The 27,603-nt window shown below is 50.8% G+C and overlaps 1 protein-coding gene across 3 annotated transcripts in view; it reads right to left on the bottom strand.

The window, feature by feature from the left end:
- Positions 1-1,873: 1,873 nt before the first annotated feature.
- Positions 1,874-27,603, bottom strand: part of PCDH1 (protocadherin 1) — a 53,132-nt gene continuing 27,402 nt past the window's right edge. For 2 of the 3 annotated variants that reach the window (XM_074915827.1, XM_074915828.1), the window contains exons 4-5: positions 27,251-27,470; positions 1,874-2,831 (exon numbers count right to left, since the gene is read on the bottom strand). In XM_074915827.1, coding sequence (XP_074771928.1) covers positions 2,446-2,831; positions 27,251-27,470 — 606 coding nt within the window. In that variant the 3' untranslated portion in view covers positions 1,874-2,445. Of the gene's footprint in view, positions 2,832-4,798; positions 4,842-27,250; positions 27,471-27,603 lie in introns of all 3 variants that reach the window. The other variant, XM_074915830.1, reaches the window with a different exon arrangement.

Genomic DNA, 27,603 nt, shown 5'->3' with positions numbered 1-27,603 from the left:
CTCAGATGTGGCTACGTCGCTCTCCCACGGGGTCCCCAAGAGGGGCACTGGACACTGCCACTGCCTGAGCCAAGGGGAGGCGTGAGCAGTCGAGTTGGCAGTGGAGTCAAAGATCCTGGCCAGCACGGCCAAATTGCACATTCTGCCCAGTTTGGCCCTGAAACTACAGAGCTACAATAAAAACAAGTTCAGGAGCGTGACCTGCTCAGGCAGCCAGACCAGGGGAACGTGGGCCCCGCCAGGCGGCCACCGCACGCAGGGGTAGAGCAGGGATGCCCAGACAGGTGGGTGGACATCCACCGGGAGCATGGCGCCTGCCTCGAGGGACCCCCGGCCAGTCGGTGGGGAGCAGCAGCAGGAGGCCAGGAGGAGGGTCCTGCCTCCTCCAGGTGGCACCCCAAGGTGCCGGGGCCATGGGCGATGCAGTGTGGCACGGTGCTGCCCGGGGAAGGTGAGGAGCAAGGCTAGAGCACGAGGGAGCAGGTGCAAGCAGGAGCCTTCTGCCACCCTTTCCCTGTCACCCAGGCTCGGCTTGCGCCGCATCCCCTCAGGTCAACCGGAGCCACACCAGGACCTGGCTGGTTTTTGCCACCGCCACTGAAGCAAAGGGAGAGGAGCTGCTCAGAGAGAGGGATGCTGGAGGAGGGGAGGAGGCTGGTCAGGGTGGTCCCCCGGTGTGCTGCACCCCGACAGGCACTACAGCTATGGCAGGGCAGTCTCTGACCCACAGCAGCTGGGGTGCCCTGTCCCTGCGGTGTCCCCATGTCAGTTGAGCCCGGCAGAGCCATCTGTGAGCCCCATGGTGATGGACCGCGTGGACCAAAGTTGAGCCATGGGGGAACCAACCTGCATTTACCACTGGCCTCGCTCCCTAAGGAAGATCCCAGAGATGAAGACGATTGATGCGCGCGCGAGTATGGGAAGAACAACGGTGCAGCACAGCCCCTCCCCGCGTCCTGCTGGGGGAGGACCAGGAAGGGCTACCCAGGAATGAGGCGGGTGCGAGTTCCACGGACCCCTCCTGCCAGGGGTGCACCTGGAGTCCCCCAAAACAGGACTGTGCCCTGGCTCCCAAGGAAGCAGAGAGGCTCAGGAAAGCTCCCAGGCATCCCCCTCCGGGGAGTCCCTTGAGGGGCAAGAGGGTCCTCCCCACACTGCATGCACAGCATTGCTCCAGTTGGGTACCCTGCAAGGGAACTGAGGATGCCGGAGCAGCGGAGACCTGCCAGGGAGTCGACCTTTGACAATGGAAGAGAAAGCTGGATCCCGTGAGAGTGGCCCTGTGGCCTAAGGGCAGCGGGAGTCCAGTGGGCAGGGGCTCGGTGGCCCCTGGTGTGACCCTGAGACAAAGCTCCTCCTCACAAAGGCAATGGTGGCTTACAGGCGGACGGGACGGAGGTCAAAGGCATGGCACAGCTGGCCTCACGGCATCCCCTGCCCTGGAGGAGGCACAAGGCGATGGGCTGAGACGCCACAGCCAATGACGACCTCCCTGCCAGCAGAGTCGGCTTGAGGGCTTCTCCGGACCCAGCCGGTCCCTTGACCGGGGGCTTCCCCATCCCTCCTTCACCTGTTGGGCACAGGGCCACCACCAGGGACCCCCCCCCAAAGCAGACCCTGCCTATGGCACCGGGCAGTCCCTAGGGACCCTGCAGCTTGTGGGCACAGTGACAACGTTCAGAAAGAGATCCAGGCTGAAAAATAGCGAAGTCCCTACAGTCCGGCTAGGACACTGCCCCTCTCCTCCAGCTCCCCAGCTGCTGTTTCAGGGACTGGTCACATCTCTATTTACAATATAGAACATGAGTGTGGGCCGGACGCTGCGCTCCCGTGGGCTCTTCCACGCAGCAAACCATTCAAAGCTGGAACTTGCTCCCTGTGGTTTGTTTCTGTTTTCTTTTTTTTTTTTTTTTCTCTTTTTTTGTGTTTTTTGTTTTTGTTTAAAGGTCTTTTGTTTCAAGGACAATAAAAAGTTTCAATCAGGCAGGACTTGAATGTCATTCCTAAGATTCGTATTTACAGGAGTCTACAGCAAAGAGACAGGCAGCTCGCTCCCCATGTGCGGGGACACCCCTCGTCCTATGCCCCTGGAACTCCACCAGCTCTGCGTGGACCTTTGGTACGTAAGCCCTTCTCCCCAGCCGTGCCCTCCGCACCAGGAGCCTGCCCAGCCCTCCCCGGTGACGAAGCAGTTCGGAGACATGCACCCACAAGTGCTCAGAAATCGGGTTTCGGATGCTTTCATCCTTCCCACCCACTCCCTGGCCCCAGGAAACAATGGGTTAAAAAGGTGCTCCTCTTATCCCTGCCTTGCCCTGCCCTGCTGTCCGCAGGGCCCACTGCCTGGAGAACCGGCCGCTGGAGCAATAAAGCATTGAAGTTTAAAATGTTCCTCTGGACGCTGGCCTCAGAAGCACGTCTGCTCCCTGCCCCTCACGCCCAGCCTCACAGGTATATCTCCCTCTTGGTGGTCTGGGACGAGGGGGTGGTGGCTGGCTGGAAGTCCGAGGTCTGGGTGAGAGGAATTTCCTCCATGGGAGAGTCCTTGCAGGGCTCATGGCTACTATTGGAGAAGGCACTGTACGTGGGGAGCAGGCGGAGGTTGGCCATTTTGGTGCTGCGCTCTTCTGAGAGTCTGGGGCTGCCATTCCCGACTTGCTCTTGACTCCCTCTGTCTTGGTAAGGCACAAAAGTGGAGAGTTTGAGGGCATTCTTGGGCCTGCGGCTGGGGGAGGACTGACCAGGCATCCAGCAGGTATCGGAGTGGCCGAACTCTGTGCACTCCCGGGTACAGGTCCCAGTCATGGCTACATCGGGCAGAGGCCGGAGATCTGCAGAGAAGCAAGCGAGAGCATCGTTACGCACACCTAGATACCACTGGCTCAGGACACGAGGGTGGAGCACAGGGACGAGCTGCAGAACCTGAACATTTCCATCCTACTGGCACCCTTCCACAGTGGGAAGGGACAGCTGGACCCATGGCCACCCGAGAAGTCAGACCCACGGCCACCCAGGGAGTGAAAGCAGAGTTTGGAGGTGAACCCAAGGCTCCTGGCAGCTTCTGTCCAAGCTCACAGCCCCAGCTCTCGCTGGACAAGCATCCTCCCTGCAGTGTGTGCATGTACAGAAAAGGGAGGCAGACCACAGGCCAGAGCTCACTGAGCCCACCCTCTTTGGAGGCCAGCTTTGCACAGGAGGGGTTTCACAGCCTGGATTTGCACAGCAGGAGACAGGCTGGCACTGGGCTCATCACTGCACAGCTGTGGGCACCACCTGGACCCTGCTAGGCTTCAGGAACCCCCTTGGTCCAGCACCTTTGGATACCACTGACAGCTTCACCATGCAGAGACAGGGAACCGCCCTAAACACAGCGCCCTAACACTGCCCTCAGGTACAACCATGTTTCCTGAGCACCATCCTTGGGCAGTCCTGCCCTGCTTACCATCAGGCATGCCAGGCCACCTGCAAGCCTCCGCAGGTACCCATCAGCAGGAACTCCAAGCCCAGACAGAAGTCCTCAGACATCAGCTGGTCTCCTGCAGAGCCTGAAATCCCCAAGCACACCGAAGTACACATGGGCAAACCCAGAGAGGCTAGACATATCTGATATTTGAAAGTCCCTGTCCCAGGAGTGCCCAAGCCTCTCTGTGCACCAAACACCAGCCCCTGAGAAAGACAGGTATCTGAGGGCATCAATAGCTCCCTGCTCCTGGCATAGCTTAGAAACTCTGACCACCAGCTACACCAGTTCATGGTCTGGTGTCCTCACATGCCAGCCACCCTCTACCCCAGACACTACAGGGCCTTCCTGAGCCTTGGCCATGCATGCTTTACACAGGGACTACCTGTCATGAGTCTTCAAAGGTTGAAATTTGGCATTTCCATGCAGAGGTGAGTGTCCCTCCAAGAGCCATCCCAGACACAAGTCATTCCTTGCCATCTACCCCAACTTGGGGCACAGTCTAGCCCCCTGCCACTGCCTGGGACACATCACTGCTCACTACCACAAGCACCTGCTGCAGGTCAAGCCTGGTGCTAATGCTGAGATGAAAGGGGAAGGCTGCTCATGACCTTGAGACTGCTCTGACTTGCAGACATCCCTTCTGGTTCACAGAAGTCCTCTCCACCTGGGATCTCGCTCCACTGCATTGCTGACAAACAGCCCTGCAGACTGATGGAGGCAGATACTAATGAGCTCTGGGGACCTGAGACATATGGGGCTTTCACCAGCTCAGGGCATGCCCCTTCCCACCAGATACATACTGGTACACATAATCCCCTCCTCCCAAGAAAGGACAGACGTGCTGGCACTCCCTCAGCCCTGGGAAGAAGCAAACTGGAGCTATTCACATTGTGCTGGGGCTCTGCACTCATCAGCATGTCCCTCCTGCCACCAGCTCAGGGATCTTGGACAGAGGTGTCCCCGAGTCACCCTGGCACAGCTTTCACACACAGACAACACCGCGATGTGAGGAAGGTTTCTGCAGGAGAAGGCTCCATACAATGCCAGGAATGGCTGACAAAGGTCATAAGTCAGAGCTAAAGAGATGGGCATGGAAGAAGGGGCAAAGTTAGCAGCAAACCAGTGCATCAGCATATCTTGCCCTAGAACAACCCCCATTGACTGTATCCCAGATTCTCAGCTCCTCTGGGGGCTGAGGCACCCCAGTTTTTCCCTCTGGTTCCTGCGGAGGCTCTGGCACCCACGCTGTTCCCTGTGCTCGGAGCCGCCTCCTGTGTCCCATCCCCTGGCACACACATAAGCTGTGATATCCTGGCAGAAGCCATAAGGACATACCTCAGCGCAGACCCCCTTCACAGCCTGCTCCGCTCAGGGGACTCTAATGAGGAGCAGAAAAAGGACGAGAGGGTCACATCATTGCACAGCCCCCAGCCTCCACACCCACCCTTAAGATCCTCCTGGACCCTTCAGCCTCCGCCAGCCCTCCCCGTCACACTGCACTGAGCCCCACAGCATCCTTCTGGTACCCACTGCCTTCAGGAATCCCCTGGCCTCTCCTGGCCCTGCTCCAGCCTCCTTGAGGCTGCTTGGCCACCATTGCTGACCTCTCACTAGTTTCTCCAGCCTTAACCCAGCCTCTCTGGAGCCCACTGGCCCTTGCAGGACTCACATGGGAACCTGCGGCAAAGCTTGAAGCCACCTGTCCTGTGGCACCTCAAGCCCCTGTGTACAGAGGAACCAGGGCTGTGCACCACATGGCACTGTGCACACACACTCACACACAGATACAGCCCAGCTGGATGTGCGCTGACGTACTCATGCACCACAAATGGCCACACTCAAATGAACTCGAGTGCAGGGGACAGCCATGCTCACATTGCAGGGTACAAAAGCAGGAGCCCAAGCATCACAGAGGACAAGATGCCCGCACAGACCAGTGTGAAAGGATAGCTTGCCAGTGCATGTCTTTGGGGTCATTCTCAGGGCTGGCCACAGACCAGCTGTCCTATTTCCTAAGCATGTGGAAAGTTGCCTCATTTCGTTCTCCAAGCTACAGATAGAAAGCAAGATACGAAACCAGAGGCAAGACAGCTCAGTTTTCATCTCTACTCTGTGCAAGTCAAAGCAGAGCCTGGAGCCTGTGTCCTACATGATCCACCAGGTCTTCCTCTCAGGACAGCAGGATGCCCCACTGGCCACCGGCTTGGTCAGTTTGAGGTTGCTTTGCACTGTCTCACAGTTCTGTTCAAGAGGCGTGCTCCCAGGATGGGGAGTGGATGAGTGCCATCACTTCTTGCTCTAGCAGAAGGTGCTTTGCTGAGCCTGTGAAGGGTACTGGCAGGACCAAAATAAAAGTTACCTCTCCAATGAACAAAGCCATGGTGATTTCCTTGTGCCAATGGCCGCTTAGAAATCACAGGATCAAGCAGGAACGCTGTGTTCAAGGTCTTTTATTCTGGTTTTCCCATTGTCTGTTTCTGGCATTAAAGCCTTTTTCCAGTGTTGTCCCTTCGCTTGCAGTGAGATGCTGGCATCGGAGCTCTGCTGCTAAAGAAGTGTATTATGTGCCATGAGCACAACCCGCTCTGCTTTAAGAGCCCGGGAACCGGGCAGGGTGTCATTCCTGAATAGCTGTGATTTAGAGCAAACACAACCCTACAGCCTAATTCTCAGCACATGATGGTGGTTCAGAGACACTGATGTGCCACTGCAGACAAGCAGAAATCTTTCTTTGGGGGAAACCTCTGGTGGAAATTTTGCCCACAAAGTGCTGATTCTGGATGCCCTGCAGTATGGTGAGGAGGCAGTGCCCAAACCTCACCTTGGGGTCGAGGTGCCCACTTCACCTCACGAAGTGTATTCGGGATTTCAGATCCCTCCTTCACTCCAGGAATGCAGTTTTGTGACTCTAAACTTTTCAAATCTGACAAAGTTCCCAGGTGATGAAGAGGATGGCCACGTCCTCTCCAGCATCTCATTCCTCCACGGCAACCTGGCCATGCAAAGTAAAAGTTATGTTTGTGCAGCTGCTGTGTTTTCCTGAGTTTTACCCTCTCACTGTGCTCCTTCAGAGGGCTGGCCCATCCTGTTATCGGCATTTCCATGCCAGAAGTCTGTACTTCACAGCCAGGAGGGTTGCATGGTTGTTTGCACATTCACAGCCCTCAGTCTTCTGGCTCACCCCTTTCTATAGCTTTGCATTTCTCTGGCATCCTCTTGTTAGCTGCCTCAGCACATTGCATAGGAATGAATGCGGGGTAGTAAAAGTCGCATCCCTTTGAACTTTTCAGATGAAAAGGGGGCACAACTGGGGCTATACACTGAGATGCATTCAGAGATGCACCCTGGGCCCTCGTTCTGGCTGGAGGAGGGGAAGCTCTCTCGAGTCATGGCTCTGTTCTCAATGCCGGCGTGGCTGTTTTCGTCTCCTGACATCCAGGGCACCTCTGCTCTTGTGAAGGAGACTGTGCCAGGCTGTCTCCTCCGGGAAGAGGCACATATTGGTGCCGCTGCTAATTATTTCTCTCTATATATCCCCATGCAGGGCAGGAACACATCCTGTTGCAGCCACTTCCAAAGGCTCCTCTAATAGTATTATTGCTCTTAGTAGGGGATTTCAACAGCGCACTTGAGTACTGTTAGACAGGAGACAAAAGCAAGCAGCCTCATTCAGTAGGCACTTCCACCTCCTGCAGTAGATGTGCAGAGGTTCACTCACCCACTGCAAGCCAGATAGCTTCAAGCAGAGGCTGAGAGCCAGCCTCAGCTGCTTCTTTTTTGCCATCAGCTGCAATGTCCGTGGTCTGCTTTGCTTCTCCCTGTCTTCAGTTCGTGTCAGACATCAGCATGTTACGTGTGGTGTGCAGTGCTGGGTGAGCAGGGATGATACAGGACGGGAGGCCAGATGAGGGTGAGGGGATTTAGTGGAGCAGCTCTGGGAGGGAAGACAGTTGGACTGTGGGGACGTGACACAGCAGAGCATGGCAGAGGATGCAGAGAAGCCCAGAAGGGAGAAGAAGGGGAGTGCTGCATGCTAGGAGTGACTGGAGAGGTTCAATGGTACAGAGAAATGGGGAATATGACAGTGTGGGGAGAGCAGCTTGGAGGCAAAACAGGATGCTTTCCTGAATTGTTATATCAGAAAGACTCATATTCCCTACCTGGCAGCACGGTAATTTCAACCACCTACCCATCCCTGTTCAGAGCCCAAAAGCACTGTACCTCTTCTAGACCTGGTCAGGGGGAAGAAGGGTGGAGCACACCCCACGCTGCAAACTGAGGGCTGGGGTGCAAGGTATTTCTTCAAAATGGCTGTCTTTCAGCCAGGGAAGGATGCAGTGTTTCAGTACAGGCAGCCTTACCACCTCTATTGCCCTGGTGTGGGCACCTGGAAACACTCCTTCTCCCACATCAAGCCCTCAGGGCTCTGCACACCACTCCTGGGACATCCCTTATGGCGGCGACCTCCCATGATATCATATCCCAGCAGCACTGTCCTCCCTGCCTGCCCCTACAGCATCTATGCAATGGGAACAGCCTCTCCAGTGCTGCTCTTTCCAATGACTCCCTTCCTACAGCACAGCTCCTGAGAGTAGGCACCATTCCCCTACTCCACCATAGCTTACTGGTGCCATTCCCCTGCACCATTGCTCCCTCCAGGTACCACTCCCTGGAGTGCTTACACCTACAGGTAGCATTGCCTACAGCTCTGTTCCCTACAGGCACCACTCCACTATCTCGGTACTGCTGGCAGGTACATTGTCCCATGCCACTGTTCCCTATAGGTACTACCCTCCTACAGCTCAACTACCTACAGGTATCGTTTCCCTACAGCGCCATTCGCCACAGGTACCGTCCCCCATGGCGCGCTCACCGAACGTTCCACTCTCCCGCAGCGTTGCTCTCTACAGGTGCCGTTCTCCTGCAGCGCCATTCCTGGGAAGCACCATTTCCCCACAACGCTACTGCCTACAGGTACTGGTCCCCCACAGTGCCTCGTCCTCCAGGTGCGGTGTTCTGTGCTGTTGCACCCCCCAGGTATTGCCTCCCCCCACTGCTGTCTTCCCTTCAGGCACTGCTGCTCTAATGGTGCCATTTCCTCCAGGTGCCATGTTTTACAGTGCTGTTCCCTCCAGATACCACTCCCCTGCAGTGCTGCTTCCTCCAGGCACCATTGCTTCATGGTCTGTTCCCTCTTCACTGCACCCTAACAAACAGTACAGCTATTTGGATAGTGTGCCCCAACATCCCATTGTTATACTGTTTACTTATAATGGCAGCCCCATTGCTACTGCTATTCTATTCTATTCTATTCTATTCTATTCTATTCTATTCTATTCTACCCTATCCTATCTTCATGACCTTGCATCCCAGCACTGCTTACCTTGGCTCACCCCTCTCCATGCCTTTCCCCCACAGCAGCATGCCCAACCCAGCAGCCTGGAGGAGTCTCCTCACACTGTCAGCAGGAGATGCTCAACAGCCTGTGCCCTCCTGGCCAACTCAGCATGAGCTTCCTTTAGTGTACAGGAGCTCAATGGCTCCTTCCCAACACATCTTCCCTTTGCAGAGGCTTTTGGGAGAGGGGAGCTGTGCTGTAGGTAGCTGTGGAGCCATGATGTCCTTTTCAAAGCCCAGGCACAAGGTCCCCAGATGAGGTGGGCGCAGCCAGTGCATTATCCCCATCGGGGAATGCGCACTCTCCAGACACAGGGCACCAGAGCGGCAAACTCGCCTTCTGCAGCTCCTCAGTCCATCTCCTTTCTGGCCTCTGATTCCCACATCACACTTGACGTGAACAGAGCCCTCTACTCCAGAGCAGCAACAAGCACAACACCAATTTCACTTTCCATGCCTTGGGGAAGGCTGCTGGACTGCTGCCCATTTCCACAGCAATGCTACAGAGATCAATGAGTACAGAAATATCAGAAGCTGAAAACACAAACGGAGAGCTCCCTGCAGTCCACGTCAGTCCCTATTTTTCCTAGACTGAGCTAACATCATCCCTACAACACCCAGGCAGACGGTTTGCAGGACCATTCCTAGCACTACAACACCCAGACAGACGGCTTTGGGGACCAATTCTAGCACTACAACACCCAGACAGATGGCTTTCCAAACTTAACACCGTCACTACAGCACGCAGACAGATGGCTTCTGGTATCTGAGACCGACCCAACACTGCCCATAAAGGTGGTTACTGCAGTTCAACGCCACACCTACAGCTCTCAGGGCAATAACGAGTAACACCCTCTCTTACAATAAATACTGAGAAAGATTCTCAGACTGATGTCAGCACACAGATGGATTTCTCCTAGGCACTAGAGTCAAGAGATACAACGTGCACAGCCATCTCCCCCGGACCCTACAGCACTGAGCATCTCTCCCCTCATGCTAAACAACAGTATCTAAACACCAGTACAGACAGCTTGCTCCAAAGTTAATGGCCTGTCAGCCCCCAGATGCACGCGTGGATCAAACCATGGCCTCTGGAGTATATTACAACAGCACACAGTAACTGCAGCATCAAAGCAAATGACTTCCCAGATCCTGCCCAGGGTATCACAGCAGAACCAGCATGTAATTACTGTGGACAGATGCCCCCAACAGTCTCAGCCTCAACCAGCACAGGTAGTGCTAAACCACTTGGTCGGCAGCGAGGGCATGAGCCCAGACTCCCAGAGGACATGTTCTTCCCTGCTCGCTGTAGCTGGAGCTTGGGGGACCACCTCTGCAGTGCTGTTATGCCTGCACACTGCAGGCAGCTGTGCGACAGTGGCAGACTGGCTGGGAAGCACAGGCATCCCACAGCCACATCGTCACAGCAACAGGACGTGGTCCGGACCCTGTGCCAGCAGCAGAGGCACCCAGACGGATGGCTCTGGACACTGACCGTGTTCCTGTAGGGAACAGGCAGGGCTCACAGGGCTCAGCAACAGGCTACGGCACCCAAGAGACTCCCAAAACCACTATCTGCCCCCTGGCTTCACTGCAATCCCTGAGATATCCAGCAAAACAAATTCAATCCCCCTATAACAGATTTTGTGCTTGTCGTGCCACTTACATGATCTCCTACCCTGGCACAGTGGGGCTTCAACCTTCACTGCACTATAAAAAGCAGAATTAATACATTAAATTACTGAATAATTACGTTAAGAACTACCTTAATAGGATTACAGGGTTCAAAGGTTAGGAAATGCCAAAATTAGGATTGTCCATGAAGTCTTAATTCGCTTCATGAAAGTCTGCCTCATGATGCAGACCAGAATTATGCTCTGGTGGAAAATATTTTCCCTAGGGTCCCTTTGCACCTCCAGGGGAGAGGACAGAACCACCTGGGAGATATAACAAGCTTTACAGGAAGAAGAGGCTTAACCAGTGCAACTCTACCCCACAAGCTGCAGAAACTGGGAAAGGTACAATGAAAGGGTCAAGAGATCACAGAAAATTACCTCTCTAAAGCATGGGTCTGGAGGGTGGGGGGATTGCTTTACTGCTGAGAAAAAAACTGACAATTTCCTTTTCTACCTCCTTTTGGAAGTGAAATATCTGGACAAATTTAACTGCCACTTTTCAAAATATTTTGTTAGTGGCATATGTCCTCTATGAAAAATTGTGCCCTTGCAGTTGAAGTTTGCCAAAACTTCAAGCAACTGAAAACAGTCAAGTAATGAGCATTACTGGGCAATCTCCTTCATCCGCATTGCATAAAACACAGTAAGTCTAGATCCAAAATGAAATCCCAGTTCCTATTGTATCTAAACGCTGTCCTCTTCTCATGACACCTGCAGACAACAGACATTCAACAAAACCACCAGAAAGGTCAAGGAGTCACGCAATAACCAAACCAAACTGTGCAATAACCAAACCATCTTCCCAGTCTCATTATTTGCTCCTGCAATATCCAGTCCAGGTGAGTAACATCTCCTGTAGTACCTTCAGGAGTGCACAAAGGTTGTGGCCAGCAGAGCAGCAGCCTTTCTTCCCCTCCTGACCAAAGAGGAGGGGCAGGTCAGAGCACAAGGAAGGCTCTTCTGGCTTTTGAGTCTTCTCTTGCAAGGGCTAATGACGGTTATGTAAATACAAAGCCAAACACCACCTGCTATCCCCAGGGGCTGTCAGCTCATGCATGCCTTGTATGCACATTCCTGCTACCCAAATACCTACACAATTGCTCCTTCCACATCCTCACCTTGTCTTTGCAAATGCCTCCCATGCATAAGATTCCTCCCAGTCTCTCCCAGTGGGGGTCCCAGCCTGGGTCTATGGGGCTGACCTGTCACCCTGTCCAGACAGGGGGTTCCCAGGAACACGTGGATGTGGCCCAGAGCCTCCTGACATGCCCTGGGTACAGATGTGCTGCCAGCTCATGGGAGGGGGTGACCAGAAGGGGCCAGGCCACCCCTGCCAGTGGGAGCTCTGGCTTCCCGCCAGCTGAGCTACACGGTGCCTACAGCTGAGGTGTCCTTGCCCAGCCCTGGAGAGACCTCCAACTGGGGTCTGCTGCATCTACGGCAGGAGAGCTGAGGTTGCAGCCCTTGTGGCAGCAGGTCCTGGGGAGTTCCTGGCCCATATTATTGAGTTGCTGACATGAAGTGGTCCTCTTGCCCCATCTCCCTCCTCCCCTCTCAGACCATCACTGAGACACATCATGGCTTCTGGAGGGGACTAGAGACCTGTCCACAGCTGTGCCCTGCACTCCTGCCACTGCTCCAGAGGCTGGGGCTTGCACTGAAAGCCTTTGGGCAGCAATGGGGGGGCAAGGGCAGCACCCCACATGCCCTGGGTCACCCCACAGGTGTCAGGCAGAGAATGGGTTAAAGCAGAAAATGCTTCTTACAGAAGGAACCTGAGTGGCTAATCCTCGAGCTTTACCTTGTGCCTGAGCCTTCGAAAGGCAGGGCTTTAATCTTCTCTGACCCAGCTCCTCTGTTCAGGCACGGGGCACGGGAAGAGTGCATGGAGGGGTGCCCCCATCCCACATTCTACACATGCTTCCAGGTGAATTGCAGCCCCCCCATCCCTAGGGCTGGCCTCAGCACCCTCTGTCTGCTGCAGCCCACCACTCCAGCCACCTTCCCTCCAAGGGTTAAATCTTCCTCTGTAGAGCTCCTCAAAGCTAATTAGAAAGAGCCTGGGCAAGTGTGGTGGCAGACACCGCTGCACTTATCTCCTCACTTCCGGGGCTCTGCCCTTATCATTTAATTAAAGCTGCAGTCGTGCTTCCCTTCCTGGCAGCAGCTAATCAGGGAGGGCACTGGAGCTTGAGGCAACCTTTACCAGTTCGCCAGGGAAGAAGCGGGAGAAGGGCAGGGAACATGCCCCGGGAAGGACAATAAAAGGGAGAAAAAGATAGAGTCCCTTTGTGCTGGCAGCCTGGGGGCCGGGAGGACAGCGAGGGACAGAGCCCCAGCCCCAGTGGTAGTCTGCCAGCTGCAGGGCTGTGCATGGGGGGACACAGGGTGCTCTCAGCTCTGGATGGACATCCACCATGTCAGCCTGGAAGTGATCCAAGAAAGTTGCCTGCACCACAGGCAGGCTGGGAGGCACTACGGCTAGCTCCATCTCCCAGCAGGAACAGGACCCTGGACCCCCGCCCTGCCCCAAAGCAGCTCTTTCAGCAAGGTGCGCTCAGGAGCACGTGTGCCACACGCCTCAGCGGCAGAACAAGCCATGGTCAGTCCTCCCATAGGCAAGGAACAACCCATGCCATGCAGTACCCAGCACCCCAAAGAAAACTGCGGACCCCCAGAGTACTGGGGAAGGGCCATGTCCAGGAGGGATGCCATCAAGCAAGAGGAGGGATATCCATCAAGCAACAGCAGCTGCAGTAAGCTCCTGCACCAGGACTCTGAGGGAGGGCAAGGATGCATAAGCCCTGAGAAATGCTGTTGTTTGAAGGCCACACCACAGTGTGTGGGCACAGCTATGCAGGGATGCATGCTGGCATACATTCAATGAGAGACTCAGCCATTTTGGGGCAAACAGCTCCCAGGTGATGCTGACAGCTTCCATGCCCAATTCCACACCTCTCTTCCAAAGCATGGTTAAGCGAATAGATCTTGAAAAGAAATTCTTAGAACCAGTTTGTCAGCAGGACTGAGACAACATGTCTTGTTCTCAAAAAACAGCTGGAACTCCTCTGCTAAAACTTAAGAAAAAAAAAGAAATCAACCTGAGGGAAATCCAGCATGGAAAATTTAAGCTTTAGTGCTGGAAATCTGCTGAAGTGATAAGCAATCAAAAATAAGTCTGTATAATACAAAATGTCAAGCAGCCTGAGGCTGCGCAGTCTATATAATGATCCTCATTGCAGGTTCCAAAAGCTGCTCTAAAGGCGCAGCGTGGTTGGGAGATGTATGTGTGTTCTTGGCATGCTCTGAGAAGGACAAATAGAGCAATTGTTTCAGCTTTATGCCAACACGGTACAACCCTTCCACTGCTCCTGGAAAGGGTGGTCCTCTCCCACCATCACTCACCCGCTACTTCCCCAATCCTCCTAGTGTCCCAATCATATGAGCAAGAATGAACACATGATTTTATTTTTTTTTTAAATTTAATTTTTAGCAAGACCAGTTTTCTCACCTCACCTACAGGCTTGTGATGGATGGGAGCAAGCGGGTAGCCACAGGCGCAGCCTGGAAGCGTACTGCAAGGTACACCAGTTCATGTGCAAAGGGACTTAGGAATACTGGTCTGGTTTTATGAGCACTCTCTGTTTGCTCCTTGGTGGCTGCCTTTCATTGTACGTTTGTATTAAAGCTCTTGTGTCAAGGAGAAAAGAACTGGCATACGCATGTCTGCCTTTGAACAAAACCATTGTCAAGCTCCATCAACAATTTAATAATCTTTCACTAGCAGGACAATGAATCAGGGGAAATTATTCTTGCAGGGGGGCCAGTAGCCACACAGCAAAGTGCTGTTCAAGGCCTTTGAAGTCACATAGGTGTTTAACTGACAAAAGAAATCACAACTTTATGAAAAGGGCTTTCCTCAACAAGGGGATCTGGAAACAAAGACCACTCAGAGAGAAGAAGAGCAGGGGAGAAGGAAGAGCCCTTGGAAGAGAGCCAAGCCAAACCCCAAGGAAACTGGGAGAGGAAATGACAGTATGGATTTGCATGCATATGCTTTGTTTTCTTTCCACATATCTTTCCTAGGCTGCTTAAGAGTAAAGCGAACACATTCACTTGTCATTTCAGCTTTTTTACAATCTTTTCTGATTGTAGAAACGTGCTGGTTGCCTGAACCATAATGCAGACACAGAGGAGGAAGAGGCCAGATCCTTGCCAGAAATTTGTGGTGGATATTTGAAGGATCGGGGATAGGCACTAAATCCAGAGCTGATGCTCTTGGCTGCCCTGAGGAAATGTCTGCCTGCTGATGGAGGATGCACACACAGACCCAAATACCACACCCAGCCACAGAGAACCAAACGCACATGAACGTAGAGCAGTTTTGTGAGCATCAGACTGGGAGTATTGTAATGAAAATTTGGAGGAATGATCCAACACCAAATGAGAGTCTCTGATGAGAACAGCCCAAGCAGGAGAGCCCAAACTTTTGAACTACCCAGCCCATTTCTCTGCAGTGAAGACACATGACATAAACCCAGCTGAAAATGCACATTATTGATGCCTCAAACATCCACAGGCTCAGAGGTTGAAAATCTGCAGTGGAAGCTAAATGGGGAGACATTCTATGGCTGGCACATGGCAGAAGTGGCATATGTACTGGTCATATCTTCCTGTGGTGCAGCCAAAATACACGCCAAGAAATCAACCCAGGTGGTTAACATTTCTGAATTGAACCACTTGCCATCTTGCTGGCATGATTCCCCACTGAAGCATTGAAAGGATTTGCAGTGCTGATGGCCGCAGCCAGGGAGAAGTCACCTCCTCATGTAAAAATAGGAAGTATCAACACCAACGCAGTCTGCTGAGCAAATAGGAGGAAATTAGTGTGCTGATGCAAATGGGGAGGATTAGGAATGGAGCACACTGGTTGTGGTTTGTTTGGAAGACCCAGGAAAAAAAGCCCAGATGCTGATGAACTGCTCTGTCCTGTGTTTATTATTAGGATGGCAGAAAGGTGCTCTTGTGGGACAGTGGGAAAAAGGATAATCGCTTCCAATAGGGAATATCAACCTCCAGCTACCCCTGGGTGCTGCAGTTTACAGACTGCTGGAGGTTAGATGCAATAAAGTTTGCACCACTCCAGGGAGACCCGCCAGAGGCAGTCCTAAAGGCACAGAATGAATAAAACAGGCTTTAAAGAACAAGCGAGGATTAAACCTGCTGCCTAACATCCTGGCAGGACAACGGGGATACATCATCTCCTTGCATTAGAGGCAGATTGGCAAAGGGGATTTGCCAGCTCTGTCACCCCCAAAGCACAACACAAGGGAACAGCAGGATGATCATGAGAAGATTTTGATTTCATGGTCCAACAGAGATGTATGGAAACTTGCAGAATCAGTCCAAGGACATAATTTTTACAGATGGGTTTTTTTTTTCAAAAGGGAGAAGATGGTAATAGCAGGTCTGCTTCTTATGCATAGTCCATAGCAATAGAAAATGTGTGTGCAGCACTGAGCAAAGCAGTGGTGTACTTGTTCAAAAGAGCAGCCCAGAAGCAGACAGGTAAAGAGCTCAAAAGGATCTGTGATTTGAGAGGTCTGGGATCAGCAATTGACCCTCTGAAGTAAGCCATTAATCATCATTAAGGAGGTTTATGTCCCAAGGTACCAAGAGGCAAAACAAGGTGAGTCCTGTGTCTTATGATGTGGGTTAGCAAAGAGACAAAACAGGGCTTGAGGAATGAAAAATAAAGTGTGTGTGGGCAGCAGGGTTTACCTGCAGCGGGGAACTTCCTCAACAGGGGAAGGGTTTGGGATCCGGCTGCTGAGGAAAACTGATAGCGTGAACAATAACGTCAAAGTAGCATTGTTTTCAGGAGAGGTGAGATATTTGCCTCCTCTCACTGATTTATCTGCATCTCTGTGGGTGCCCCTTCCTGTGTGGCTAATAAGCAGCAAGACACTAGACACGGAATACACAATTTCTTTTGCTTTTATTCATTTTCTTTCTAGATATAATAAGTCTTGCTTTTGTCAAGATCCCTGTTGTCTGAGTAATTTCATCTAGAGATCCTCAAGGAGCAGAAATCTCCATATCCCTCAAAGTTTAATATCTTGGTTTTAGTTGGCATATTTTCAAGCAATAACTTATACAGCTGAAGAAGAAAAAAAGATTACTTATGTCTAATTGGTATTATACTAATTACCAGCAAAATACATCAGGCAAATATCACATCTACTCACTCTCTGTCATTTTACATTCTCTACTCCATCTTCTCTTTCCTCAGCAGCTATAAAACAATACAACATGCTGTTCTGACACATCCCTGAACAAAGACCATATCCTAACCCTCTCCTTTCTCTCACTGCCTCCTTGTTTTTTCATTTCCAAGAAAGGTTGTTTTAAAACAGACATGGACATATAATTGTTTGAGAATTGTTGGTTTTATAAACTTGTGCCTGTGTACTCCAGCATACTGCTCCTTTCTGCTGGATCCCTTCCTCAGCCTCTCACAGTGTTTCTTGTACAGAGGGTTTATGGCCACCCATGTAAGAATGTTTTACTTTTTATATCTGAATAAGTATACGAACACAGATAGACTAAAGCAGAGGCACACGTTCTCTCATACATGGGCCATCTGAGCTGATTTATTCCTCACTCATGGCATTTTTGACTGCTTACCCTAAATGATTTTAAAAGTGAAATAAGATAAACCTGATAATGCCAGTCTTTCTTACACTGGAGTATGGGTCCTTAGTATAAATCTAAGCATCTCCAAGACCCTCCACAAGCACCGTTCTCATTGTCCAGCTCATTTTGAGGTTAGCCTGTTTTCACCTGGTTCAGAGCAGCTGTCTGTCAGACAAGAGCCCTGGTGCAGTTTGGGGGTGAGCACTGTGGAGGAACCCTTCTCAATGGACAGGATGGATGAAGCAACACTGACTGAAAGAGTTTAGCCTAGTAAACATAAGCTGTGCTGGGGGAGTTGGCCTCAAAGTCCAAGAACAAGATCTGGGTCTTTGTTTTTAGCGATAAAAAAACCCCAACCCAAAACAAAACCAAAAATAAAAAACCTTGGTGGAAGGAGCACCCATGTAGGAGTCAGTATCCATCAGACCCTGGGCAGTCCCCTTCTTCCATCAGTGAAGTGCAGCCCTCCTTTCCCACAAGGAGTGAGGCTGAAGCCCATTGCAAAGATTATCTGGGAAGCCTTGTACTTGATGCAAAGGCACAGCCTCTTCTCCATCCCACTGTCATCTCCAGTAACAACAAACACAGACAGCTTGTCACTGCACGCCTCCAAGACCTGTTTAGATGTGCCTGCCTGGGAAAATGGAGCCTGCCAGCCAAAGCACATAAGCTTCCTCCATTGCTGCTTGTTGAAAGCTTCTTGTCCTGCTCTGACTGGTTAGAGGGCTGAGATGTTGGAAAGGGAGCCCAGGTCCAACCACACTGCCCGGGAAGAAGGAGCTGACCACTATGTGGCTTCTCTACACCTCTGTTGTGTCAGCACTGGCCCTGCGCTGACTGCATGGTTGCATCAGCTCACACGAAATGAGCCCTGGTTCCTGCAGGGGAACCTCAGCTCTCTGAGAAGAAAGGCAAATGCAGGGGCTGATACGGTTAGATAACCTCTGAGTCAAAGCAGCCTATCCTTGGTATCTCTTGCCAGATGCCATGACTAATGTTAGATTTATGGAGTGTCCTCTCTGCAAGTAAAGCAAAGACCTAGCGTTACAACCACTTAATGGAGGTGACTTCAAATCAGGATGGATGAGAGCTTGTGGGAAGGAGACAGGAAGAGAGATTCATTAATACTGAGAGTAAAAAAGATAAAATCCTGGGGAAGAGCGAACAACAGAGACTGACATTTGACCTGTCTCAATAGCAAAGCTCACATTGATTTCACTAGGGACAGGAATGAATCCCTTATCCTCTATCTCATGCCCATGAGAGGGATTTTCCACCTGAAGGATCTGCACCTGACCGATCCTTTAAACTCAGGCACATGCTATTTTTATGAGAAACAAAATGCAGTGTGAAGTCTTCAAGAAGCTCAAAGGGGAGACCTCACAAGCTTCCCTAGCATTAAGTTTAAATCCCACACTAATGCAGGTCCCTTTACATGGGAAGAGGAACTGCCAAGCTGGAAGGTTTATAGAGATATTCAGGAGCATTCAGAGGCAGATAAAGGGGAAGTCACTGAGTTAGATCATACAGGAGCTGGAAATGGCATGTCAAATTACTTCAAAAGGAGCTTTCTAAGGAAGCAGGTCTGTGAAAACAACAAATAGTCTGGCACTGCTGAGGGATCCTAGTTGTCTGTTGCTTTTACACTTGGTCGGTTTTTCTGGTTTAGACATATTCTAAACATGAGCGCCAACCTCATCTGGGTGCTCACTGCCCTTCTGCAAAATACCTGTTTTCTGCAAGCTCTTCTCTTTGTGGAGCCATAGAATAGTCAGGTTAGGAAAACTGCTCTGACTGAAGAGTAATATGGCAAAAAAAAGTGATCCAGCAAAACTTCAGCCTGATCAGCTCCCCAGTCCAGTTCACCATGCAGCCAGACAAACAGCTGTGTTGGCACAACAGAGCACATGGCATAGGGACACGGATGAGCCAACCAAGACACAGAGGAGAAGAGCTGCCTAGTTTGGCACTCTTGCTAACAAAACACATGGGGGGCTGGCTGTGGTTAACAGGTTCATCAACAGAAATGCTCATAACTCAGCTGCTGGCTCTTCCCCATGGATGTCACATGGACCATCTGCAAAATTGTTCCAGAGCACCTGTCCAAAGGCAGGACACCAGGTCTCAAGCCCTGTCCAAATGCATATTTTACAATGTTATAGAAAACACAAAAGACGAGTCTGAAGGAGTTTCATCCAACCACCTCATTCAGAGGAAATGTTCTCTCTGGAGACCAACATAGTACAAACAAAGAAGGCAACCACCCTCTTGTTCCTGTTGTGGATGTAAATCTGAAAGCCTCTTCCTGTAACACAATTTAGCAAACTTGAGTTGAACATGAATAGTTTGAGGATGACATAAACTACTCCTTGGAAAACAGACTTTATACAAGAAGGCATGTTTAGATTCGGTACAGATAAGAATAGCTATGCATGACCATTTACATGGACATTTTCAGCCACTGCCAGGCAAAAGCAAAAAACCTAAGGAGACCTGTGCAGACTGAGTGGCAGTCACCTATATCTCACCTTGTAGCCACCTTGGAAGGTGAAGTTCCCTGTTTTGGTGTCACTAGGACTGCAGGAGTGCATGTCCTGCCAGGTGAAAGCTATGACCCAGCCACAGGCCTCCTGAGATGAAATGGTGGTGGAAAGTGTTCCTGTCCTGGACTGGAGAAAGAACATGACATTGCTTCATCTCCCTCGTCTGGAAGACTGGGAAAGCCTCCTTTCCCTGGGAGCATAGAAGTCATTTCCCCTGCATAAGCTCATTTATAGTTTTTAGATAAAAACTATATGTTCCCATCTGTTTGCAGTTGGTTCCTATAAGAAAAGTCTCAAAGTTTGCTGTGGGGCTGACCACACCTAGTGAACAGAGCGGTTCCAAAAAGCCAGGTGAGTTTTGGACTAGCTTTTGGCATATTCTCCAAGCTTGTGGTCTCTGCAGTATTGCCCAATAAAACCGCAAATTTAGAGCAGGGTCACCTCCCTGAGATGTGCACTCATGACAGTGCAGGAAGAGGATCATGTTGGGTAGGGCTTCCAAATGGAAGAAAGAATAAATATTAAGAAAAACGACAGGATTTTCTCCATCCAGTAGGTTCAAAGCAGGAAGAATGTGAAGGACATAAAAGCAGGGAGATGACATTCACCAATTTCCATCATCCTGCCAGAGACAGAAAGAGGGAATGGAAGATGTCACATCCCATCCGAGGATCACAAGGAATAGAAAAAAACTCAAAAAACACAATCTTGAATGCAGGAGGCATGCATATAGCCACAGGGACCTATATATTCTGCAAGAGAAGGCATCTCCCTACTGAAACATAAAGCTTTTTGTCTCTTGGGCATTGACTCAGAACAACTGTCCTGCCTAGATTTTTTATAATCATGTAATGCAACCACAGTTCAGGGACAGAAGGGGTGAAAAAAGTAATCAGAATCCAACAGGGAAATTTGGTTCCTTCAAATAACTCCTCTAGAGATGTCCAGAATCTGCTAAGGATCTTTGGAGAACTTGAGGACAATCTTACATGTGTACTGTCACATAATCCTCTGAGACAAGAAAAACACTGTCAAATTATGAAAGCTATTTTGGACAACGTCTGAACCAAGTAGCATCCTTCTTAGAAGGTCTTGAGAGGATTAAAGGCATTCTCTGTAGCTAGTAGCAATGTACTTGTTACTCAGTCTGGGGAAGTAAAACCAGCTGTATCCTGTTTACCCTGGGATCCTTGGTACAATTAAGAAAGGTGACCTGATTGATGTGGCATGACACAACTGCTCTGACCTAAATGGCTCTTTCATAAGAGAGAATTTACCCAGGCACAGCTGCTGGAAAATATGGAAAAGAAGAAATAGGGTGAGAACAAGTTTGAAATTACAGCTCATACAGAAATGGCATGTTGAAACCAAGATGGTGTAATCCATGACCATTTGCAATCTGTCGGATGTTGTCTCTCGTGATAAAAATCTTCTCTCACATCTCTCTTCAGTAGTGATTAGGAAAATCAGAAATTGTCTTTGGGGATGAATCAACATTAAGTGAAGAAAGTGGAGAAGCTCGCAATTTCTTATGAAGAAATGCAGATATCTGTAGAGCTGAAGATCACTGAGAAACCCAGACATAATCTGTAGAAGTAGACGTGCAGTCTTCATGGAGAAGATGGTCACAAGGACTATGCATACCCTAAACAAGAGCAGGACTTGGAAACTACTAGTAATGACAAAACATCTACAATAAGTAATTCCAGCCCTGATGTCAATACTCAGTGTTAAATAGGAAAGGGCTGCGTATCAGTTAAAAAAAAAATCCCACAATATTGCAGCTAGAGAGCTGTCCAAGCACCAGTCAGACCCAACCCAGTGGTTCTCAGCTGTCAGGTGTGTGACCTGCTGGTTCTCAGTCAGCAAACGGGAGACTGGTCTACAGCACCAGCCAAAGACCTTCTTTCTTTATTTTATGGACAGCAGCATTTATCTTATCCTACATCAAACCTTCAGTTTTCTCTCACAAGGTGTAAGATCTTTCAGTAACAACAGATCCGGGCTCACAGGCCTTTGACTGGCAATGGCACAGAGCTACCGTGAGTCCCACACCCCAGACAGGGACCCAGTATAAAGCATTCCTCAGCGCTCTGCAACAAAGCAAAAATGCTGCAGAGTATGTTTGAAAAAAAAAAAAATCTGCAGACTGAACATGTGCCTGGAACACTTTCATCAAGACAAAAGGGACATTTAAAGATAATGCAAAAAAAAAGAAAAATAGGTTTTAAGATCTAGAGACTTCACTCTGCCAGAGGAAGAGACAGAAAGTAATTTTTTTTGTCCTGTCTGCTGGCTGGAAGGAACTGAACAACAATAGCAGTGAGAACCTTAAAAAGAAGCTCATGACCAGACTGACACTAAGCAGAAGACAAGAGATAGTGGCTATCCACTGCTGCAAATCCACCTCATCACCATGAGCAGTGAGAAGGCACCACTGGGAGCCCTCTTCTGAGCCACACTGCTTCCCAAAGTGCTGTGATATTGCAGGGTGCACACACAGCCCAGTGCCAGGCAGCAGCAGCTCTGCAGGCGACGGACATACATGCCTGTCATGAGACTATGAAGACAAACACTAGCAGTCACATTATCTCTGTGCCTGGTGCTACTATGGATGTCACTGAGTGCTGCCGGAGAGTTGCGGGCTATCAGCTGGGCACATCCACACCGCTAAAAGGTTGCTGGCAAATTGGTGATCATGCAGAGAAAAAATGCTATGAAGGAACAGAACACTTGAACTATAATCAGAAGTGTAGCAAAGGGGAGCAGGAGGGAAAAATCTCCCCAGGCTGCCTTTGCAAGGGTTGCCAAAAAGCAGCACATACATCCAAGATGTGCCAGATGTTGCTGCTGCCCAGGAATGGGTCTGCAGGTCTGTGGTGGCGTCATGAGCAGATGGCAATGGCTGGGAGGAGCGCAAGGAAGGGTGGGAGGAAAGGAAGAGAGACCCAGCTGCCAAAATGTCTTGCCTTGGCTCTGCTCACTGTAAGGGACTTGACTCAGTTTTTGAGTGTATCAAAGAGAACTTTAAATGTTGACTTGCTTGCATGTGATCTACAAGTACGCATCAAGTCAGGTGTCTTCTAATATCGTAAGATTCAATGGGAAATGGGAGCTAGAGCACCTTAAGCAGAGTTTAAATGTAGGCTTGTGAAACGGGGGGCAGACAGAATCTACCACTGGAAGGGCTCACCAGGGGTCTCTCACACTTGCCACCATTTGCAATCTGCTATCAAAATGGGATCTTTCCAAAGGAGAGCTCCCGCTCAGCCATGGTGAGACACAGAAATCACAGGGGGAAATTTTATGGCCTGTCATGCAGGGGTTAGATAAGCTGCTCCTCCTGGCTTTACAAAGCATCAATCTACTAATCTTTCTTGAAACAATGAAAAATCTGCACTGAAAGGGTTTTATTAAGTCCAGCAGTCAAATTCTGGGAATGGTATCTCAATTCACTTGCTCAAGCTGTGCTTAGGTGTACAGAGGAGGTAGGAGACCATGAGAAAAAGGCTGGTCTTGTCAGAAAAGCCTATGGCTATAAACCAGGAGAGAAAGGTTTACATCTAGCTCTGCCACAAAGTCCCAAAGCCATGATGATCATGCCTCGTATGTCAGCAGCTGCCCAGAGGCAGCCGATACAGCCTCAGATTTGCCATCCAAGAGCAGCTGGAGACCTGCCTCATGGCTCAGGAGCACTGGGATGTTATGGTGGCTCTCACCCTCCAAAAAGAGCAGACCAAGGAGCTGCTAGCTCATCCAGGGCTCACCCAAAGCTAGCAGACATCTCAGAAACGCAGATTATAATTTTCTGTTTCATTCTCCACCTATAGCAGAATTTCTTCCCTGGAAGGGGAGCTGAGAGGATAAACTCATTAACATTGGTGAAGTACAGATACTACTGCACCAAGTGCATTGCGAAAGCTCATGAGATGATTGTTAATTGCATATTCAGTGCGGGGTTGTAATGACATGTATTAAAAATGCCACGAGGTCCCCACTTTAAATAATGGGGATAAAACAAATTATATGTTTGCCCCTTTCTGTGGGTCGAAGAACATAATTCAGAAATACTTCATCCAGTGTATCATCATCTCAGGTACCTTCATACCACACAGGGACAGAGTGACACTACCTTCATGTAATGTTTCCTAAATTGCACGTATTTGGTCCTGTAATCTTGCTAAATTCTCTCCATCATCAGTGGAGAGAGACTGGCACTTTCATAATCCAAGCTCTGCATGCATTACGACAGGGCAGATCCTCTGCAGAGCAGAATCACTCCCAGGCTCCTTCCAACTAAAGCAAATCTGTGATACAGGGGGAGCAGATGTCTTCAGCAAAAGCAACGGGTGGCCAAGTGGGAGACTAAGCTCAGTTCCCAGCTCAGTGTAACCCAAGAAGTGGATAACAGCATGGTAAAATGTTGGGGAGGAAACAGTGGGCAGCTAGGTAAAATACCAGGGATGACAAATGCCTGGGATGACTGAGGAGCTGGCACATCAGTGCCAAGATACTGGAGAAGTCTTCATCAGAAACATCGTAATTCCTCCTGAAAAAGACCTGGCTCAGCCCCTGCAATACAGCATTTTACTGCAGTCTGCACAGTAAAAAGTGTCCAAAAAAGGAGGACACTGATATGTGTGTTAATCAAGTGAAGAACCATCTACAAAGAAAAGGCATGGATCTGTCTTCCAGTTGAAACGCTATAAATAGCCTTGCATACTTGCTTATCAGATTGGTTCGGCTGCAGGGATAATCTCCTGGAGAAAGCAATGGAAGCCCTGTTATGTTGGATATTTATAACTAGATGAAAGCCTAGAAAATGCACAGTCGTGTCAGTCTTGCACTCGTGCCGCAAGATAGGATGTGTGGGATCCAATTCATCTCTTCAGCTTAATATAAGGTCAAGAATGGCTTAGTCTTCCCAGCTTCACTAAAAACAAAATCTGATCTCTTTGGGGGGCTGGTGCTGCTCAAGCAGCTGCAAAAGCCAAGACAAGGGCATGGTGGGACAGTTCCCAGAAAGGTCATGATGGTCCCACATCACTGGAGACTCTTTGCAGGAAGCAAGACATGACCCTTCTCTGGACAAACAAGATGGAGAGGTCTTCTTTGTGCCACAGAGAGGTCTGATGTGCCACATCTTGGGCAGGTGGATCGTGGGAAACACAACTCGGATGAACTGACCTAACACAATCAGTACTTCCTAATCTCCAAATCACCTGGCCTGGTGCTAGAGTCCCCTGATAGTCTGCTTAAGTGATCACAACCCTGACCCCAGCCCCTCAAGTTGAACTGGCTTTGCCAGATTATCTGCAGAGCACCAGGACTGACCAGTGAACTCCCCAGAGCCTTGGCCTGCCGTGGCCTCTGCACTGAACCTGGTTTACATAGGTCAGAACAGCTGCTGGAGGCATTGGAGCCTGACTTGCCAACCACTGCCACGTGAAGGGAGCCAAGACAGGACAGGCTGGGGAATGGTGAGCAGAACAGGGTCACAGTTATCCCCTGGGAGCCTCTGCACATGTCTGTATCACACGTGGATTTGTTCATGGATGGGTGTGTGGTGATTTCTGTCCTGAGCGATGAACTGCCCAATTTATAGGGCAGGTTGGGTTTTGTGATGCTGTGGGCAGGAAGCCGTGCCTGGTTGCTCTGTCCCTGTGACAGCCACTGCTCTGGGCAGTGTCCCCTAGCCTTCCTCGGATCTGCTCATCCCCATCGGGCAAACAATGAACATCCCCAGGACTACAGGCAGCCCTCTCTGCCCTCCATCTCCTGCTGCACACCCTCCAGGTCCTCCTCTCTCTCTCTCTCTCTCTCTCTCTCTCTCTCTCTCCTCTTTCTACTTTTAGCCCTGATCCTCCCTCATCATCTCTGGGTTGCCTGCCACCTTCAGGGGCTCAAACTTCCCTCTTCCAGGCCCATCATCATCACTGCCCCACTATATCCTTCAGCACAGCCATGTAGCATGTCCTTGCTCACATGACCCTCAACCCTCTCTGGCAGGCACAGCCTGGTACTCAAGGGCACTTGGGAAGTCCATTATTGTCATCCCACACCAGGACTCCAGGGACCTCTCCATAATGCTCTTCCCACTTGACTGACCAGTACTTTTGGGAAGAAAGTGATCTGCACAACACTCCTAGACAGGAGTGTGCCTCATATTGCAAGAGCAACAAATGGATTTGAGAACCCTGCCAGACCTGGCACCACCATGCCTTGCTTCAATGGTCGTAGTGTAGGGAACTCCAGTGTTACTCCAGGAACTAACCTGGCAAGAAGGAAGAGATGTTCCACTAGACCTTCAAGACCACAAACTACCCCAAGGCCCATGTGTTCTTTAATAGGGGGACCCAGCAGGTTTGCAACTCCCTAGATGAGCTGAACACACTCTCAGCCATTTTCATACCACATACAGACCTGTCCCAAAGTCAAGGGTGCTCCCAGAAGTAGGAGGAGACTTCAGGAGAACCCTTTGCATCTCCTTTTTTTCCCTCCCAGAGGTTTTCTTTGAACTTGCCAGCTCCACTGCAACCTCCCCTCAGTACAAGAGCACAGAAGGCAGCAGGTATAGGAAAGTAGATGTTATGTACACAGCCAGAGCCAAGTCCGAGGAAGCAACTTAAGCTGGCCAGCGAAGATAGCTTGGGAAGTGGGCTCACTGAGGGTAGTCAGGCAGGCAGCACAGAGGCAGCACAAGGAGCAGAACTGGGGTTGAAGCTGCGCCAGGGCAGGGGAAAGCCAGCTCTCCCATGGTGAGATTGCAGACACCTCTGGTGGGGTTCTCAGGTAAAGGTGGACCCAAGCAGGAGGTGATCTGAAGGGCCCAATGAAGGCAGAACATGTCGCTCTCGGGTTTACCACCACCACACTCTCTGATCCTGCACTCCACACATCTCCTCACCCCAGCCTGTGCCACTAACACTGCTCTACTCCTCTGCTCCCCAGGAAACTCCCACGACTCCAACACCCACCACAGCACGGAGAGCTGCATCACACCCCAACTGTCCCTACACCCCTGCCCTGCCATGGGGGGAAGCACCCATGGGACCACCTGACTGTAGTACACAAGCTCACCATCAGTCGGGCTACAACCCCCTCTGCATGCCACCTGCACGGCCATCTCAGACCATCCTGTTGGGCCCCCTGCCTACATCATGCCAAACCCATCTGCCTCCTGCCAAACCCATATGACCCCTCACTCTTCCCACTCCTACGTCTCCTAACCTCCCCCAGACCTCCTCTCCCTCACCCACCTCTCCCCTCCCCACCATGTTCTTGATTCTCTCTTGCTTTGAGCCTCACCTCTTCTCCAATCTCCCAGCCCCACCAGACTTGAGCATGGCAAGCCTGTCCCAACCGAGCTCCTCACCCCATCTCACCCACACCAAGGGAGGTGCAGCCTTGGGGATGAAGAGCCTCGGGTGCAGGGTCCCTGGGGAGGGGCAGGCACACATGCGGCGAGCACATACCGTTCTCAGGGTGCTCCATCTCCCCGATGCTGCCATCGGGCGTGGTGCGTTCGTAGTGATCCTCAGGCAGGGCTAGTGGCCCGATGCGGGGCCCCGACGATGATTTGCTGCTTGGGGTCTCTGATTCCTCCAGCCCACTGTCGTAGTAGCTGTGCTGGGAGGGATCCTGCAGGTCCTGAGCCTGGCTGGCTGCAGAGAACGTCACTCGGCGATGAGGTAACTGGGAGAGAAGAAAAAAGCTGTTGCATCACCCACCCAGCAGATGAAGGCAAAGGGAGGTCACCAAACCTGACCCCTAAACAGAGGCAGAGTGCTCCTGTCCAGCACTCCTGACACCAGCAGCGTCCATCATC

Source organism: Athene noctua, chromosome 12, assembly GCF_965140245.1.
Source record: "Athene noctua chromosome 12, bAthNoc1.hap1.1, whole genome shotgun sequence".
NCBI lineage: Eukaryota > Metazoa > Chordata > Aves > Strigiformes > Strigidae > Athene > Athene noctua.
This window is presented reverse-complemented; position numbering and strand designations above follow the sequence as displayed.